Source organism: Anopheles funestus, chromosome 2RL, assembly GCF_943734845.2.
Source record: "Anopheles funestus chromosome 2RL, idAnoFuneDA-416_04, whole genome shotgun sequence".
Lineage (NCBI taxonomy): Eukaryota > Metazoa > Arthropoda > Insecta > Diptera > Culicidae > Anopheles > Anopheles funestus.
Window position 1 is genome coordinate 68,671,843 of NC_064598.1, and position 19,602 is coordinate 68,691,444.

Sequence of the window (19,602 nt, forward strand, 5' to 3'; positions counted from 1 at the left end):
TGTGTGTGGTATGTGTGTGTTTTTGTGTGTTCCAATCTATGTGTGTGTGTGTGTGTGTTTATTTGTGAAATTTGTGCGTGTGTTTGATGATGGGTTGCATGTGAAAACGGACGAATTTATTATGGTTGAGGTCCTTTTTTTTGGTTGTACAGTTTGCTAGCGCATAATAGCGATGGGCGGGCCTGCAACGTGTGACATACGAAACCGACCTGCAAAAGAGGCATCTCGTCGGGCATGCAAAAGAAACCCACCACACCGTGCAAGGAGCTGACACAAACACACACACACACACACATACACGGAAGGGATAGACCCTTCGTGGAAGAGAAAAAGATTAATCCAAGCGTGAAAGAAAGTTGTGCATCTTTCGTATCGAAGCTTCCGAAGAAATTTGAAACTTACACGAAAGGAAGCAAAAAATTTCACACTCATGCCTTCATACACTAGCGTGGTGGATTTTCGCTTAATTGTATTTTTGCTTGCATTAGACGCTTTAATACAACAAACGCACTTAATCCCTTTAATATAAAAAATGTCCCATTACTAAAAGCATCTGTATCGAATAGGTGTGAATGGATTCGTGTTCGCGAATTATTCATACAAGCCGCAGTAAGTAGCTGCGCTTTCCACGACAAATCGTTTTCCACTTGGCGACGAAGCCCTACTGGTAACCCTTTCACCTGACCTGGCAAAGACCCGGTAAAAGGCTTCGCAAAGGTTTTAGCAGCTTGGTGGGACAATTATCGTCAAACCTTTCACTGTGGACGCGCGAACCGTTGTTTTTTATTCGCAAATCCGTCGGCAAACTGCAAAACGACGGTGCGTGTTGGCAGCGCGTGGCCCCGAACAACGCGGGTGCCAGTAATCCGTGGATAAATTGTTGTCTTAGTTCAACAATTAGCAAGCCGCTACCACGGGCACGTTCTGTTCCACGAAAAATTATGCATTTTGGATGCTTTTTTTGTTGCGCTTGATGCAGTTTGTATAAAGCAAATAATTTAACAAGAGACTAGAACGCACGGAACTAAATGAAAAAACAAAGACAAGGAAAAGATTGAGTAGAACGTGACGTGGTTTATCAACTGTTGCAATTCGTTGCATTATCGCGGAGTGGAACATCATCACCCACACTTGCCACGACCACACCATGGATGGGTTTATTGTTTTACTTTGTTTTATGTAAAGCTTACCGTGTTTGTCAACATGAAAGTGTACTAAATGTTTGGAAGACGACTTCGGATATTATACTTAAAACTTCATACAAATTAGAACGAGAAATTGGAAATTTTGTGTTGATTTTACACCAATTTTAATTAACATTTGCAATTGCAGCGCAGTCCAGACTCTAGTTTAATAAACGAGACTAACATTGTTTTTAACAAGTGTACAAAAGCTCTTCGTTCAACTATAAAACGATTTATAGTGTTTTTTTATATTTTTTGAATCGTGATTGTAATAGAAAATATGAGGTTGTGTTTAAAGAAATTCATAAATTTAGCGTGAATCTCAAGACCTTTTTTAATTTGTTCCTAAATTGTTCGATTTTCGATCATTATGCCTTTAACGATATGTTTAAAGTGCTTTTCCTTATCATTTAATATGCTTTTGAATGTGAGAAATCTTGAAATAAGTATTTATGATCAGATGTCAAGTTCGAACTATAAGGTGATACCTTATGCTATTGGTCCGGTACTTTGCCGTTCATTTTAGACATCACAAAACTGTAAAAGGTACCCAATTTACTATTTGTACATTTATATTTATATCACCCTGTAACTCGTAGTTTAAGGGACTACATATAAATAAATTGTTTGATCGATGTTTTATGAGATAACGATCACGCCATCGACCGAAACATGATCGATATCTTTTTCTCACAATCTAAAAGTTATCAAAAAAGTGGATGTAGCTTTCAGTCATCGGTAATTCCCACGAGCTAACAAGCAAGTTGCACAGATGAGCAATAATTAACAGCCCGATTTGGTTGGGAGGAATTTTATTTGCGTTAAGTAACGTTTATTATTTACATCGCATTTAAATCATACAATGAAACGTTGAAAATGAACGTCTACCATTTTTTATTCTGTTTTAGAAATTATAAATATACTTACCTATTTCGTCTTATTTCGTTACGAAAGTAATTTATCAACAAGATAGGAAAACATCAAAACATCTTTAACTTCATTCGGTTAGTGCAATAAACAAAAAAAAATTATAAGCTCTAAGTATCTATTAACACTAGATTGACCGTAAAAGTCATTTTGACTGGAACGCTTCGTTATTACATTAATGAAGTCACATTATTTTTTGGGATTAAACAACCCTAAGGTAGTTGAAAAATGAGTTTTACATATATATTCTATCGTACGATCACCAATGAACAATAAAATATACTCCAACTCTTCGAAATTGTTTAATAATTAACCACGAACAAAAAAACGCTTAAAACGCTTGGTACTTCTAGTGTTAATGTCTATTTTTTTCTTAGCTCTCACAAGTTTCGTGTAGATAATTTATAGACATTTACAAATTATGTGTATACATGGCTCTGGGTGTATTTCATTCAAATGTTCGACCGAAAGTAATTTTAGCATATGTTGAACGGTATATGAAGCGGTTTTTGAAACCTTTTGGCAGCAAAGTCCCTTATCTTAAACAGCAAAAGTATCTGGTGTTTGTAACTGAATACGCCCCTTAGGGTATGAGTAAACTGGCTGTTTTTTTTTTAACAGACTCATCTCTTTACAAAGAGAAAAAACGAACGTATTAAAATAGCAATTGTTGAGGAACTACATTTTAGTTAGCTCAACTAAATTTTCTTGAAAATGTAAAACAAAAACGCCATCCGAAAACAAAAAGGCGCCTCGCAAACCGTCGGGACAGACGGAACCACGTAGCATTTGGATGGATTTATCTAAAGTACATGCACTCAACGCAACCGGACTGTGATCCTCTTTGCAACTCCCGAAGCCGGCTTTACCAGCCCTTATGTTTACCAATATTGTACCATAAATGCCGCTGTACCGTGTTTAATCTCACTAGAATCTTCAAGAAATCGGCCCATTCCGTACATGCCCGGGAACGGTTGTTCGGAACAATGCTGGGTAAGCAAATCAGATTTTATGAATCAATGGTTCCGAAACCTTTCGCACTGAAAAGAAACGGAAAGGAATGGAAACGGTAGCTACCTGTCTAATCCTTTTTCGATCCCGTTGAGCCAACATACCAGACATGGCAACCGTACGCGCACCGGAGACGGATGCCGATGGATGGCAAGCCCGCAGATGATCCGGTGCTGAAGGTTGGAATGTGGTGACCGATCGAGATAAAGTCTGATCGACTGAAGTGTCCGACATTCCTGACGTTCCTTACTGTTACCCACACTGTCTGGCGCAAATCCTTCCTCTTCTAGCCGCCACGCAATGGTACACTCCCTTGCCACTCCCCGGATAGCCGCGTTGGTGAACTTGAGCTCGGGCTGCTAGTGAAATTTCACGGTTCACATTTCAAAGCAAAGTTTGCTTGTAATTGGAGTTGCACGCGCCCAGTTCCCGGGCAACACACGGCGCGAACGTACGATGGGAGGTGCATTTTCGTCACCTCGCGCGTTGGTGTACCGCGTGCGGAACAAATTTCCCACATTTGCCACTCGTCTGGAGCACAGGATGCCGCCGTAGTAATGATGGATAAGAATGTCAAACATTTTCATTACGGTGCCCTAATTGCCCGATCGATGGAGATGGTAACCGGGTTGATGGTGCTTTGATGTTTCACGGTGTTGCGTGATTCTTGCGTGCGGATGCTATCAACACTGATGCGGCGCTTGTACATTACAATTTTATTAGTAAAATGAGATTCTAAATCAGAATTTCTTTAATACATTTCTTGTTAATTTAAGTTGAAATGGAACTCTTTATTTATCGGCTTCTTATAATCATTAGAAGCAAATTTAAACATAAATAAAACAAAAATTTCGCCTATTTATGTACATATAATACACCAATCCCTTCAGTAAATAACTCTCAAAAGAATAAAAATTTAACTTTCGCCTTTCAATTGAAATGAGATTAACAGAAACAAAAATTTAAATCGGACTTATTTTATTTAGCTACAGCTTATATTTCCAAATAGTTTTTTTTTAAATAGCATTATAATTAAAATTTGTTTTATTTTACATTTATATGGATTATGGCATTTTACCTAAAGAAGTTCGCCCCTCAAATGTCTTTTAAAAAGTTTTGTCTAATATTTTATTTCTTCAAGAATAAAACACGAAGAAATGGTACGTTCTTGGATTGATTTAATTCAAAATAGATTGTCCATATGCGTTAAATCCAATCAGAGTTCTAAAAAAAGATATGAATAATTTCATTGTAAAAAAAAATTACTGCAAATATTTTACGCACAGGAAACTGCATCCATACGTAAAGCAGGAAATATTTTGAAATCGTTTAAAATATCGTTTACACATGATAACATCTTTGTCGTATGGAAAATGATAAAAATATCATTCTTTCAAAGCTCCTCTCTACAAGGGTTGCCTCACTAGAAATAAATGAACATTGCTGATCGTTGCACAAAGGCACCTCATCGTTCACGTATCTTCATTCCATCGGCATCGGTGAACTGACAAATTAGTGCGAATGTGCTCGGTTCCACTGATGATGGGAACCACCCGCCAAATGCAATTGTTCATAATGTGCCTTGTCCCTTACCAGCAACGAAGACAAATTCGTGAGTCATAGGAAACGCGTTTCCCCCCGGGTTCGTACACTATCGCACCGGAAGGATCTTTTACGTCGTGCACTGCAACGAAAAAGATTCCCTCCGGTAGGGAACTGTCAGCGGGCAAATTTATTATTTCAACAACACCCCCGACGGAGTGTCATCCCCTCGATGACGAATGATTCTCGCTGATCGCGATCGATCGAGTCTCCATCGTCGTTTGATAGCGTGAGGATTGTGTTGGATTTTTTTTTGCGCAAAATTATTTTTCTGTTTTGTTATTCATCTTTTTTTTTGCATGATGCTTATTTTTTTTTGGTTACTTTCATCCCCTTCAAACATTGTCACGCTGATGTATGGTGCATATTAATTTGCTCCACACCTTCAAGAGTAGATGCTCGGTATGGGAAAAGAAGGTTCGGAGGGATCAGGCGGCGGGTCGGGCTTCATGGAATTGGGTCCCATTTTTCATTTGTTTGATTTTCGTCTCGATGTTAATCAACTGGAAATCAATTATTTGATGATAATTTTCATCAACAGGTTTCAATTTGTCCACCAAAAAAAACCAGACAGCGGGAATGCAAGCAAGCGATGGAAGAACGTGGCAGAAAGTAGGAAGCGAATGTTTCGAGACACAGACCGGTCTTTCATCGCGATGTGTCGCAGCAAAACCCTTTCCAGGCAGGAACACGCGTGGCCTTCGTCTGAGTTCGAAGAAACTGTCACAAACCGCGGGTGGATTGGGCCCCGAGGGTCGAACCATAGATCTGTCCCGGTTTTGATCGAGGATCTTACCCTTTTTTTTTGTTTCGGAGTCTTAGGCACAAAAAGGAGAAACGAAAAATCAAGCATGTCTTCTACCCGGTAGGTACGGTTGTCAAATGTGCTGCGTACCGGAGCAACACGTTGACGGGAGGACTGGGATCGATAAACGTCAGTGACAATGACGACGACAGATTGATTTGAATGTTTCGGTGAAGCTTTTTTTTTTGTTGTTATGTTGTCTAGCCTTATCTTGAGATGCAGATACACACAGATCATAGGAATTTGGTTGGAACACTTCTAAGATAAAGGCAATTATGTACATTGATACAAACACGCACCGTGTGTAGAATTAATATTTGATTCCCGTTATAAAACATGATCATGAAGAGTCACTACAGTAGAATCTCTAATACTTGCTTATACACTCCGTCGTCTGGGACGTTTGAACAACTGAAACAATTTCCGATTCAGAGTCCGGAAGCATGGTTGAATGTTGAAGTACCGGAACGTCATGATCATCGACGGGTATCGTACCGCAGATCCGCAATACGATGATCGGAGATCCGGTGTGTTGATAGAAAAAGACACTCATATGAACGTCTGTCTGCAGAAAACTCTTTTTGTGTGTTTTGTTTGTATTTTTGTTTGCCATTTATCGATTGGGCAAAAGGCAAATTTCTGGTTTTTTCTACCGAAAAACGTGAGAACCCTTCGTCGTGATCATAAATTTGGAATGATACATCGTCGGCACCTTACGCCACCACCGTGCCCAGGATGTGTGGCTGTGTTTGTTTATATGCAGTACAAAAATGCTAAACATGCGCCGAACGACACACCGGGACAGGTGATCCCGATGATGATGCTGGGCCGCCGCAACGTAGTAGTAGTGGACGAAGATCATCGAAGATCTTTATCTTAAATGTGCGGGCAGAAGTAAAAACGGGCTAGGAAGGTTGGGGGAATGGTCGAGCATAAAACGTAGCCCGGCGGGAGGTCCACTTCGCTAGGCCCAGACATTGGAGTAATAATAATAATAACAATAATGTAAAAGCAATAAAACCTTCACCGGGAGGAAAGGGAGGGTAAGGGGGGAACCGTTTTAGTCACTAAAAGAAACAAGCAATACAAACTCCAAATCACATAAAAGTAAACCCAAAACCTACTCGCTTCTTTCTAGACAACCGGTGCAGCATCCCTCCATCGGAGACGTCAGCGGATCGTCATCCACGGGCAATTGACACGCCGAATGGACAAATTGCATCGCGCCCTTGTGTACCGTGTGTAGTGCATGTGGAAGTGTGTGCGTGTGTGTTTGTGCCGCGATTGTGTGCCGTTTTGTGTGCATTGCGTTGGCCGTCGGTGAACCTATCCGTACGTCGTTTGAAGTCGTGATCAATGAGCCGTAGCAACTAGTGAAGTAGTACTACTCAACCGTACTTTGTGTGTTTGTGTGAGTGAGTGTGTGTATATCCAAAACCAAACGTCAAACAAACGTCATCTGATTAAGTAAATAAAAAAAATAATTCGTAAGCTGGAACTTGTGTGTGTGTTGAACGACGATCGAGGGTAATCTTATAACGCAACGATTACTAGCGTTATTACTTCAACCATCTCTGCTGCTACTACTACTTCTACTACTACTACTGCTACTACTCCGCTGCTGTTGCTTCTACTGACACCGATCGCTGCTACTAGCAACGACTGATCTCACGTAGAGAGTTCAATTTTTGTTAAGCCACCTCGGTGCATGTAAGTGTACCCCGTTCGTGAACTTTGTGCACACTTGCGACGGTGATCGTGCGTGTTTGTGTGTGCGTGAGTGTGTGTGTGTGTGCCTGCGTGTGTTTCTGTCGATTCTTGATGTGAAAAATCGTATGAAATGGTGACACTAATGCCTTGTAGCTATATATCTGCCCCCCGGATCTCCATCATTGATAAAATGATAGAGATAGAACCAAAGGTACACCCATAAACCAATAGCCCATATAGCCTAGTATCGATACGTTTACGGGTTACCCCCGTACGGGTGTGTTAGTCTTCAGCTCACTAACAAGCGTTGCCCAGAGCACGTTCTGCTAGGTGTTCTGCAGCCATCTTATCTTTAAATCCTTCCCATTTTACAGACACCGTTGTGCTTCACCTGTTTTTTCTAATCCGTTTCTTGCTACCTTTATCACTTTTCTGCTGCTGGGTGGTGGTGTGTTTCTAATGTGTTTCTAGCCTTTATGCTGCGGTGGACATGGGGACAATAAATTTATTTAGTTTTATGACTGTTTAGGGATACAAATTATTTACCCATTTGTTGTACCCGTGCCAGCGATGCAATCTTTCCCAATCGATGAACAACGGTTGATGAGGTGTAGAATGAATCAAGCTGAGGAGCACAAGCATGGGTTCGAAGCGTGTTGGCAATGGGAATATTTATTTCTTTTGTTGTTTTGTCCCTAAAAAATAAACTTTTATTTGAAATCAAATAAGAACGGCTTGCTAAACAATTACCAATTTTCTACCAAGACATTTAAAAAGCCCACATTTTCCCGCATTAATTATTGTACTGTTCTGCAAGCGCATAATATTTGCATTCCCAACACCTTTCCTCTATTCCCACTACTGCCCCTTTCTCAAACATACAACGCATTGGTTTATGGTTATTTTTCAAATTTCATTTGTCCGATCATTTCTCATACGCACCCGGCCCATTCCCGTACCGGTCACAGCCATAATTCTTCCTTTCTTACGTGCTCCACACTATCTGCATCTGAAAATCTTTCTCTCTCTCACTCCGTTTTCCTTTTATCGCCCCCAAATTCTCCTTCCCCATCGATCCTCGCTTTGTGGAGGCTGCTAAAATATGCCGTGTTAATGTTGTGTCTTTTTGTTTATTAATTTAATTTACCTTGATCATTCAAATACCCGGTGGGATTCCAACGTGATGGTTCCGTGGTTCATAGCCAATGTTTCGTTGTTGGTTTTTTTTGTTGTTGTGAGGTTTGCTTTTGCTTGTTTTTCATTTATTTGTCATGATGCACCGATGCACTTGTTAGTGCCGCGGTGTATTTTTGGATGTTCTTACGCTCTTACCAAAAAAAAACAAAGATTTTTATATTTTATTTCAAATCCAGGAATCCATAAATCCAGAATCGTTTGTATCAAAATTTTACGTACAATCTGATTTATTTTACTAAAATTTTATTACTAACTACAGAACATATGTATTTTTGATTTGTGCTAGTTTAGATATATTAAAAATTTTTGTATGTTGATATTTTAACACTTAGTATTGAAGAATGATTAAGATAAGTTTAAACATCTAGTACTCAAAAAAAGCATGGTTTAGAAATGCATGTCAAAAACTACAATAAAGGACCATTTTCTTCAATCAATCTTAATCAATTGAAGCGAACGTTTCAAGCTAGAGCAAATTTTCGTGTCTTCCTTCTAGTGAAACAACCACCAAAAAAAAGATCGTTGTAGTATATTTTGTCTTCAAAATTAATCGCCGCCCATAAGATGTTGTGTAGTCCGATGACACATGACGGATTAAATCAAAACAAACATACGTTTATAGTGTGAAGTAGTACACAAAAAGAAAAAAGAAACTGTAGCTTAAACAAATAAACAGCGTGAATGCGCGGAACTTGCGTGGAAGATAAATTAAATAATAATATAAAATTAATTATGTTTCAAATTATGCTACGGGCACACACTCCGCACACACATGGGTCCGGAGGGAGGGATTTTTTTTTGGTGGCTTGTTGCTGTTTTTAAACCCATTTCCATACCAAACCCCGTCGGGCAAAACTGGAAGACATCAGGGTCGCTAACGATCGGAACGATATAGTCCGCACACACGATAGGTTAGGGTGTCCATGATTAAGCGAAACGAATAATAATGTGAACGGAGCGACACGACGAAAAAAAAAGCAAAGAGCGCACAAACAGCCTCCCCGACAGGAGGAGAAATTCTTGGAAAATCTTTCAACTAATATTTCTACCAGCTTTTGGTCACTTTTCAAGTAGATTTATTAGATAGATCGTCCCTTCCCCCCGTAACGTGAACACTGCATACGGTGACGGGGTGTTGATTAGTCGCTTTGTCGCGGTGTCTCTTGCCCAAAAGAGTGGCCCCGGGAAATTCCTGGTCTGGGTGGCATGGAAGGTTCTTAAGGCGCAATTTGCTGACTGCAGTTTTCTTCGCGCTCATGCTCTCTTGGCACTGGATTATGCTCGGTTTGATCCTTGTAATGGGTTGGCTTTAGCCACTTGACATGCCATTTGTAGTGTGCATAAAGGCACCTTTCCAGGACACGCTTGTTTGCCACCCATTCCCGCAGGATTGCCTTCCCTTTGTCGTTCCCAACGAGAGGACACATGTTTTAGGCGTGATAAATGTTTGTCTCCCGTCGTCGAGGAGAACAACTCCTCCATCGAGCATATCAACCATACACCCAAAGCCCTCTGCAAGACCTCCCAAAAAGGGGTTTTGGACATGCAGCTGCACATTTTATGCTTACACCTTTCCCAACTTTTTTTTTGCTGTGTGGCTCTTTGCATGTTTGTTCATGGGCTTGGGATCTCCCTTAAACGGTGTTGGTTTCTTTTCCCACTCTTGGTGTGCTTTGTGGCCGGCACGAAAGTCCACTGTTACCCTGGGTGATTCGACATGCAAAAAACGACTCACAAATGATTATGTTGGCCATATTTCACCAGCCAAACTGCGGCTCCAATGTTCGCCCGGTCGATATCGTTTTGTGTATGTTTTTTTTTTGAGACATACAACATTACCGCTCGTGGCCGTAGTTGTGGCCGTTGTTAACACGCTTCAAAGTGGGCAAATTTGTATGGTACACTCTCATGGAATGGGACACACTCGGTTGCGAAACTGGACATCAAACCAACGGGACCACTGATCGTAATAAGCGGTAAATCGATACGCGCTTCTTCAGATTCCGTGCACAAGCGAGAGAAACATTACGATTGATCAAACGATTGAATCAAGACGGTGGCATTTTTTAGTGGCTACAGGCCTTCGTATTTTTGTGTGGTTTTGTTTAACGACAAAGTTTAAGGAGATAAAAATTAAAAACAAATAAAATAATATCGATCCATAAAAACAAATAAACACCATACATCGAACAAAACCAAACCTTCCACAGGCTTGAGATGCTTGATGGGTATTCGAACCGGTGGTGGTTGCCAATAAAAATTAAGGAGAAAAAACCTCAACAACATAATTCTTCACCCATTAATTTGGTTTTTATGGATATTATTTATGAACATTATTTATAGGCAAGTGGGTATGCTTGGCCAGCAGTAACAGTACGAAGGTGATTCCGTCCCGGCGAATGAGGGATAGAAAAGAAAATCAGCTCTCCATCTAAAGATTGACCCGATGGTTGTCCTCTGGCGGTACGGTGGGGCCGAAAATTGTTTGTCACTTAGAAACAGTTCCTAAACAAGCAGCCACTCTTTCTCAGCTGATGGTAGAAAGTTTTGAAAATGTCCTAAGATTGAAGATTTTCAGCGGGAAACCTACCTGGGGGCCAAATCACCGTTGCGTCGGACACGACCGGTATAATTTTATCACCTTCAAGCACCATTCGAAAAACGGCTCTACGAGAGAGCCCGTTCGTCCATTTCGTACGCATAAGTTCGGTTGATGAAATTCGTCTTGTTTATTTCGTGTGTTTTTTTTCTCACCCCATCCAACACAGCGACACACAGCAAAACGAAAGGCATGCCGTTTGCCGGTGATTCGCTCTACGAATGGATGGATGGATATGTTGGATCCGTTTCTGGATTTTTAAACGATCAGTCCCAAATCCCTTTGACAAACCATCCAACCAGCATCAAATCGCGCAGCCCCCAAAAAAACGTGAAGGCAATTATCGTAGCGATATAAAAATCGTGTTCCGGGCGAGCAAAAACACGATAAACGCTCGATAAAGATGTGTTTTCCTCCCACTTTTCTCGGTTGGTTTGTTATTTTTTGTTCGTTTCGTCGTTCTAGTTCGTTTTCGTTTCGATGTACGTCCTGGTTGGGTTTAATGTGACAAGAAGCAACCGATGCTCGGATCTGGACTTGGGTGATGATCGTCCGTCAACATGATGCATGGTTCTCGTTGGTTGTTCTTGCTCGCGGCTGTAGCACTGGGAAGCTGGAACGGTAACAAGCGTTGCTGGGTGGACTAAACGTTGTGATAAGGCTTCTTGGAAGGAGATCAAAGATTATGCCGAGAGGGTACTCTGTTTTACACAGCTTCGATGTTTGTTCTTATATCTGCTTTAAATCGAAACAAAGATTGTGCAAGGTTCAAACTCGAACACTAATCATCCCGAAGACACATTTCAATGTGTACAATCGGTCAATTTTTTATGCATTAAAAAAAAAGCTTAAATATGGAATATTTCTTGGTTTCCAAGGATCATGCTAGGTTTAATAACTAAAAAAAAAACTCTAGTCCTGTTGTCAACACATGCCCCTCACTAGATCGGCATGCCTCACACTACTTGTCACTGGGATTTTTTTCCCTCTAAAGACGCCACAAAACGTCGATCGAGGGTTTTTTTTCGTGTTCAATTTTTTTACACACGCGCTGTTGTTCCTTCGACCGCGGAGGCCTTGTGCCTTGTTGACACCCATCAGTTGTCGCCTTTTTTATTTTTATGACTTTTCATTCGATTTTGAATATGCGTTTTTTTTCTCGATTTTGTAGTTGTTTTTCGTTGTTTTTTTTTTGTTATTTTGTTCCACTCTTTGGGTTTCTCTATTCTACGAAAGAATCAACGAGACCCCGCGAGAGAAGGAAGCCCTTAAATCAGTCAAGTGAATATCTTTCCCAAGCGATGCATAAAATACGAGATGCACTGACACCCGGGAGAAGCCCTACGAAGCGGCCACGGCAAGAAAACGCAGGATTGCTGTGTCTTTTCTTCTCCTTCTCTATGCACGTTCGTTCCCGGTCGGATAGTGTTCTCCTTCAATTCGTGTTCCCCAAGGGACATCTTATCGCGCATTTTTGGGAAGCGTTTAAATAATTTGTTCCCGTTTAGCGTTTTATTGGTGGGGAGTTATTTTTTTTTTGAGGGAAACTCTCCCGGCGGGGCAGTGTGTTGGTGGGAAAATACGCGATACGGAAGGAACGAAGAGAGGGAATCCAGGAAACAAGGTGAAGATAAATTACGAGCTCACCGACGAGCAACGAGGCGGTTGCTGATAAATCACGGATCGCTAAGTAGCAGTGTGATAGGTGGCTGGTTAGTAGTTGTTGTACCGTATGAGCTTCGGTTGTTAAAATATTGGGACAGACGGAATGATTTGTTTCCGATCGGTTGGTGCATGGCGGGGCAATTGGAAACTTTCACACGGCGTTTCTACGCTAGGCGAAATGGGTGAGAAAAAAAAATCACGCAAAAGATGTAACGTTTCGTTTCCTTCTTTTCTCGTTTCTCGCAGGGAAAACGATCGCGCACCGAAGGACCAGATACGACGGAACGTTCGCGGTAAGTAGAGTTTTGTTCAGCCGGAACGGCCAGTTGCTCCGCATTTGGCGTACGCTGTTAAATGTCAGCTTTATGTACAGAATTGCCACGCAGGTTTTGTAGCCGTTTTGATGCACTTGGCAGTATATAGTCGATCGTAAATCGAAGTGTTCACGTCCGTCGTAAACGGAACTGCGTCGGTTAGTAATGCGAGTGTGAAAACATTTTACGGCTCGCATGGATTTATGAACTCTTGCTTACTCGCTGTTTTATTATGGCATGCGCTACAAAAATCAATTTGCAGAAACTGTACCTAATAATAAATGTTGCTATCTGTCGGTACTAGAGGGGAAGAATTATTACAAGATGATAAAGACATTTGCATGATGTGCGAATGTTGCTGCTGCCGCTAAATTAATGACAGGGTTTTAAAATAGTTTTATAAAGTAGATTAGTCTACAGAATCTTGTTAAATTCGCAATATTTTTTCATGATTTAATCATTATTAAAATTCTTGAAAGTTAATTTATGAACAAATAATTTTAAATTGTATATTATCAATTCCAAACAACCTCTGAGAACTCAATTTATCATTTTTTTTGTTTATTTTATATAAAAAGCTTAAATTCAAATGCGCATTAGATACCTCTGTTGCAGAGTTCGTACTATACACTTGGTCGCTGATTAAAATTTAAGTTCTTTCTTTTACCAATAGTAGGGTAAAACAAAGGTAAACTAATATATTTCTATTAACTTATCTGTTTGAAAGTGTTTATTACCTAATGGGCTATAATAAAGAGAGTGTTTCGAACGTTTTGATTTATTATCAGTTAAATATGTCTAAAACAATTTTTTACCAAAAAGAACCATAATTTGGAAAATTGTTCCTTTTGTATTGCTTCTTAATCTGTTTAAAAAGATTTATGTATCATACGTTACTAACCAACACGATCATTGATTCGATAAGGATACATGATTTCAAGCTTATCGCTAGAACAATTTCACCTCCTGCTCCGAACCAGGAGAGTGTGCTACCTGGTGCGATCGACGGCGTTAAATCATAGACCGATGGCCGTTAAATCGAATGTGTTGACCAGGGCACACCGGGCAGGAAAATGGACGCTAATTTACGACGCTCCCGTACCCGTCCGGCTCGTACCATTTGCCGGCTGCAGCCGAACAAATCTCGAAGCGTTCGACAAATTTTCTAGTCGCAGAATAAACATGAATAAAACATAAACTAATCGCAGCGATCGACCGACTGCGTGGCCCGCTTCGAGGTGGGGGTCCTACGGAATGGTGAAGTGCGAAGCAAAATGCTGAAACCTTAAAATAAAGCCAAAATAAAACAAACAACCAAGCTGTGACAATGGATCGTTGACAAGCGCACTGTAGCCGTGGCTCGAGACCTATGGGAAGCTCATCTGTATGCAGATGAAATGGTTGGCCCCTTGATGAGAAAAATCTTCCCCTAACACTACTGGAGAAGAACTCGCGATAAAGTATCACCAAATGGTCGAAATATTTAGATAGCAGTCGTCCGGCACGAATCGTCATCCGCTTGTGGCGAACGGTATCGGTGCTGCCGTTTCGTTGCGATCGATTATCGATTAACGGCGTACGGTTGTCGCGTTGATCGAACCCGATCGATCGAGAAGGTGACAACGGAACGGAAAGTGTCGAAAGTCACGGGCTTAGTCATCGGAATGGAATGTGTGTCTACGGTTTTGGAAGCTGCTTGATTGCGTTAATGTAAGATCAATTGTTTACTGCCAGCAAAACTTAAACTTTCAAATGTCTTTGCAATTTTTGAATTATTTATTCCGCTACGTTGGTTAGATATGATTGTGATAAGGTGTATCACTACTGGTCATTAATTCATTTATTAGATATGCGGTTGTTCATTACTCTGAGCTGCCTTTGCACATACCTTCGAAGGATTGATTATCCGCCAAAGCAGTTTAAATCGAAGTTTGAAAGGCCCGACTTTAGGGAACAATCAATGAATTTATTGCGTCCAAAATTAAAGTGCTAAACAGTGCGCAATCGAACAATGTCCGCGATTTTATCCCTTCACTCCTAAGTATACCTACTTCCTATTCGGTTGTTATGGGATTTCGACCTACTACCGTAAACTCGCACCGTTTACATGTATACTCTTGCAGTACTGAGCTGTGCCAGTGCTGCCAAATCTGTTCGTAACAATGATACTAATGTAAATTATTCGAGTAAAACATACGTAGTAGCATTTATTTTTTTATTTTAAAGAATATGACATTAAATTCTGTCACTTTTGATTGCAATTTACTTCAAGGACCAATTCTTCATCTGCATTGTTGCTGCACTTTTGTTTTATCATTCATGCATCAGACATTCCATCTGTATGATGCATTCAAGATAAACAGGAATTTCACATCGTCACAAAACATTCAAGCACGCCGTTCCCTTCAAACTATCAGTTCACCTTCAGCTGATGAACATGTCCATCATTGCTTGTCCACTCGACAAAACTTCACGATCAACAAAAAATAAAGAAAAAAAAACACAATCCCTTTTTAAAACGTGCAGCCCTGTCAGATCATCCGAAAAGATAAAAGCCACCGATGCCGCCGGGAGTCGGACAGATTAGCGTATGGTCTGTGTACCGCATGGTTGGTCGTGTGTGTCTGTCCGTTTCTGGATCTGCGTTATGTGTCGTACGGCAGCACATTTTCGCCAGACAGGCCGCGGCGAACTGAGCGGCGTTTGATGGACTGCTAGTTTTCGTCTAATTAGATTATTATTAATACATCTCTCTCGTGCGCGGTAGCAACGGCTCGGTTTTTGTGGCAAGTAAATTGCTAGAAGATCGCTTACCGCCGTTTCCCAATTCCGCCCAATTGAGACTCATGTCTCGAAAACTTTGCCGAGCGGAGTTTAGCGAACGTCACTGTTTGTGTCGCTAGTGATGAGGATCGCGCACTCGTCGTCAGCAGGTCCGGATTACGGTTTCGATCGTTTACGATCTCGTTAGTAATCGGTGGTAATTTGCGAAAATCTTGATTAAGTGTTTGAGGAAGTGAAAGGGCCTGAGGTAGAATTAATTCGTTACCACCACAGTTCCCTCGTTCTATGTTCTCATCCCTCGATGAGAAGTTAGGACGTCACTCGATCATTCGTTGGGGGTTGTGATAAATATACTCTCAAGCAGCATATCTTCTGAACGTTTAAATTATTGTCCCTTACGGTGTTGCGAATTGTTTCGTTTTACTACCCCTCGCTTTTTTGTTTCCTTCATCCTTTCCGTTCCGTTTGTCAATAAATTGACGACGATTTGTTAGGAACGGTATTGATGTCGCATTGAGTTAGTGTGACGGAACAATCCGCGACGAGTGCCTCCACAGGCAAATCTTATGTGAGGTTGTTGGTTTTTTTTTGTTCGTTCGCGAGATGCATGGGGCAAAGTAATAGGGTAGCGGGAAGGGAGGAAGAATGCAAAATAATGATGTTGCCTGGTGATGTTGAAGAAGAAAGAAGCGAATAGTAGGAACGCAAATAGTGTCTCCAGACGGACCACCGATGGTTCGTATGGACACGCGAGTTTAATGCAAACGGACGTTCGGTAACGGGCGCGAATTCAAAACAAAGAATCTTTAGGTGCGATAGGACAGAAACAGAGAGATAAAGAAACCCATCGCATAAGATGAGGTTCAGGGGATCTCTTTAGAGCAGTTCGGGTTGGGAAAGGGAGTTCAAAAAATAAGATATACGCAGGAAAAGACACAGCGATGATGAAGATAAAGATTATGATTTAAGACATTCGCCGTCGGGGAAAGAGATATCGACTCGAGGACGACTCCGTTGCAGTGTCGTCCCCGGTGTCAAACCGTAGATACGGCGCCTTGGCGAGATCGGTTGGGGCCGGTGGCGTATGTAACGGGAGAGCACATAATGGACCACTGAACAAACAACACAGCGGTCGGTGGGTGGTCCCAGGCACCGGAAAGCGCGAGTGCCAATGGGAATGGGAAAATTAAATTCACACCAAGCACTGGCTCGATCGATCGACCGATCTCCCCACCTGAGAAGCATCTACCCTGCTGCCTTCCACTCGGAAGTGTGTAAATCGATCGACTGATTGGTTTGGCTGGATGCGTGTGTGTCACACTTTTGAATGGCGTTGGTTGGCGTATCGAATTTAACGATGCCCTCGAATATTAGGCATCTAAGTTTATGTATTTTTTCTATGCCGATGAAAGCGATAGTGAGAATGCGAATGCCAGCAAGATGCAGCGTATTGATTTTCTTGTCTAAAATTTACGGACCAATGCATGTTTTGTAATGTTCTATTTAAACGAACCAAAAACAAAACTAATAAGTTTTCATTTTTTAGTATTCTGTTGCAAGTGTTGCAATTCGATTTAGAGTATATTATAAAGATTTGCTGCTTGTCCTTTGCCAACACCACTTATGCTGTTGTATGTTCAACTTTGTATTTTATTTTTCATGATTAAAGCTTTTAGCTGTGTTAGCGAGTTTGTTAGTTAGTATGTTCCAGCTGTTTATTTTATTTTAGAATGTCATAAAGGTATTTTATTGTTTTTTTGTGAATAATATATTTTCACATTTAAGCTATTCAAGATTAATTACAAGTAATATGTCTGTGGTTTTAAATGATGCATATACAAAAATGTGTTTGACAAATTTCTAACTTGTTGAAATTTGAAAAAAGAAAATGTTGATGTCTAGATGTGACCAGAACTACGAAGCGTTGAAAGATTTGTTTTATTGGAATGTAATAATTTTGAAAAGCTGGATAATATTTAATTTTTTTTGGTTCGTACTGTAGAATAGATGTATAAAAATTATTTTTTATCAAAAGTTAATTGTTTAACCACGAACAAAGTCAACATGTCATGTGCCTGTTTTTATATTTAACACTAGAATCACCATGCGTTTTAAGCGTTTTACGTTCGTGATTAATTTTAAAACAATTTCGAAGAGTTAGAGTATATTTTATTGTTTATTATTGATCGTACTATTAAACATATACGTAACATTCATGTTTCAACTACCTAAGGACTGTTTAACCCCAAAAAATAATGTGACGAAAATGAAGCGTTCCAGTCAAAATGACTAGTCTGGTGAATCTAGTGTTAAAACTGAATTATTTTATGCATTAAAGAATTGTATTTTTATTCATCTCTTAATACGTTTCGTTCATCCTTTTTTTATCATCCCATTTCGTATGCACAGAAAAGTATTGTCTTTCTTGTTTTTATTGCATGTTTTGTTTGTTGTTTCTTTTGCAACAAATATTAGTTCCGCATCACTAGCTCTGATTTATGAAGTTCGTGCCACCGGTGGTGCAAAGTATCATTAATAATGAATGCAGCGGAGCGTGTCTTACAGGATGCGCCACTAGAAAATGCCTTCCCAATTAGCCAAACTTGCATACGCGCGCGCGCGCCCTCGGCAATGTTACGCTGCTGGAATTTCCCTCTTGATGCGTGGTCGCAAAATAAACACAAACCATCCACACAGTTCTACTCTCAAGTAGCAGTCAAGTAGAACTCAACAGATTCTTGGCGTGATGATAAAACGATCTTCCTGACGCGTAATCGTTAAATTCACCATCCTGGCTTGGGGTTTTGGCTGTGCCATGATTTGGAACGCTTTTCATGCACACGGAACCGGCCGGAAAGGCGACAATTTTCAGCACATTAAGCGCAGTGTTGGGCCATTTCGTGTGTGCGAAGAAAAGGGAAACCGCTCGTTTCGCCCTTACAAAACAATTAGCATCGCAAACATGCTGAAATCGTTCATCATCGCCAGTGGGGGGACACGTTTTTACAACGAGGAAATGAACATTTGAAATACTCTCGAACCGACGACGGCGACGGTGCTCGATCGACGCTCTGTTAGTATGCAAGATCAAGTATGTGGAAATGTTGGCATAAGAAAGAGAGAGAGGCAGGCAGGCGGTTTTTCAAACAATTCTATTGCTATGAAAAGAAGGGGAAAAAGAGCAATGTGTTTACGTATTTATCTTTTTTTTTCCTTCGTTTTTTCCGTTGAGTTTCCCTTTTTTTATTGTAACTACCGCGATCATAAAACCAGCATATTCTGGTGCAAGGATGAGCGGTCGGGATCTCGAAGGGCCTGGGAGCGGAACAGTGCGCACATAATAGCGCTCCTTTTTTATGCTTCCTCTCGAAAATTGCAGCGCTTTGAAAAATCTCAAATTTCAATCCGTGTGCGTATGGTCGCGAACCCTGATGGAAGCTGTGGCTCCCTGCTGCTACACCGCCGAGTACTTTGTGCCCTCGTCAAGAGTGCAGCAAAATTGTATGGTCCATGCAGGACGTTGAAAAGAACAGTTAACCCAGTGTACTGGGCTGGGCATGAGGGGGAACCTGAACTGAGCACGTATGGGACAAAAGGAACGCATAAGCATTGCCTCCCCTTTTTTCTACAAATTGTACAAGAACACCTGTAGCTTGTATGATGTGATAGAAACGTGATAGAGTAGTGGATTAAAATCCTATTTGATCACTAATCCCGTACTAATAATAATAATAATAGCAAAATGTTGTTTTTCGTTACATAAAATAAAATTTTTAAAATTTAGCCATCATAAGCAGTATGTAC

General features: G+C 40.7%; 1 protein-coding gene across 4 annotated transcripts in view; it reads left to right on the plus strand.

The window, feature by feature from the left end:
• The window catches only part of LOC125766315 (developmental protein eyes absent), a 79,205-nt gene that overhangs the window by 44,672 nt on the left and 14,931 nt on the right, over positions 1-19,602 (plus strand). For all 4 annotated transcript variants that reach the window (XM_049432143.1, XM_049432141.1, XM_049432144.1 and 1 more), the window contains exons 2-3: positions 6,668-7,450; positions 12,947-12,993. In XM_049432143.1, coding sequence (XP_049288100.1) covers positions 7,370-7,450; positions 12,947-12,993 — 128 coding nt within the window. In that variant the 5' untranslated portion in view covers positions 6,668-7,369. The remainder of the gene's footprint in view (positions 1-6,667; positions 7,451-12,946; positions 12,994-19,602) is intronic.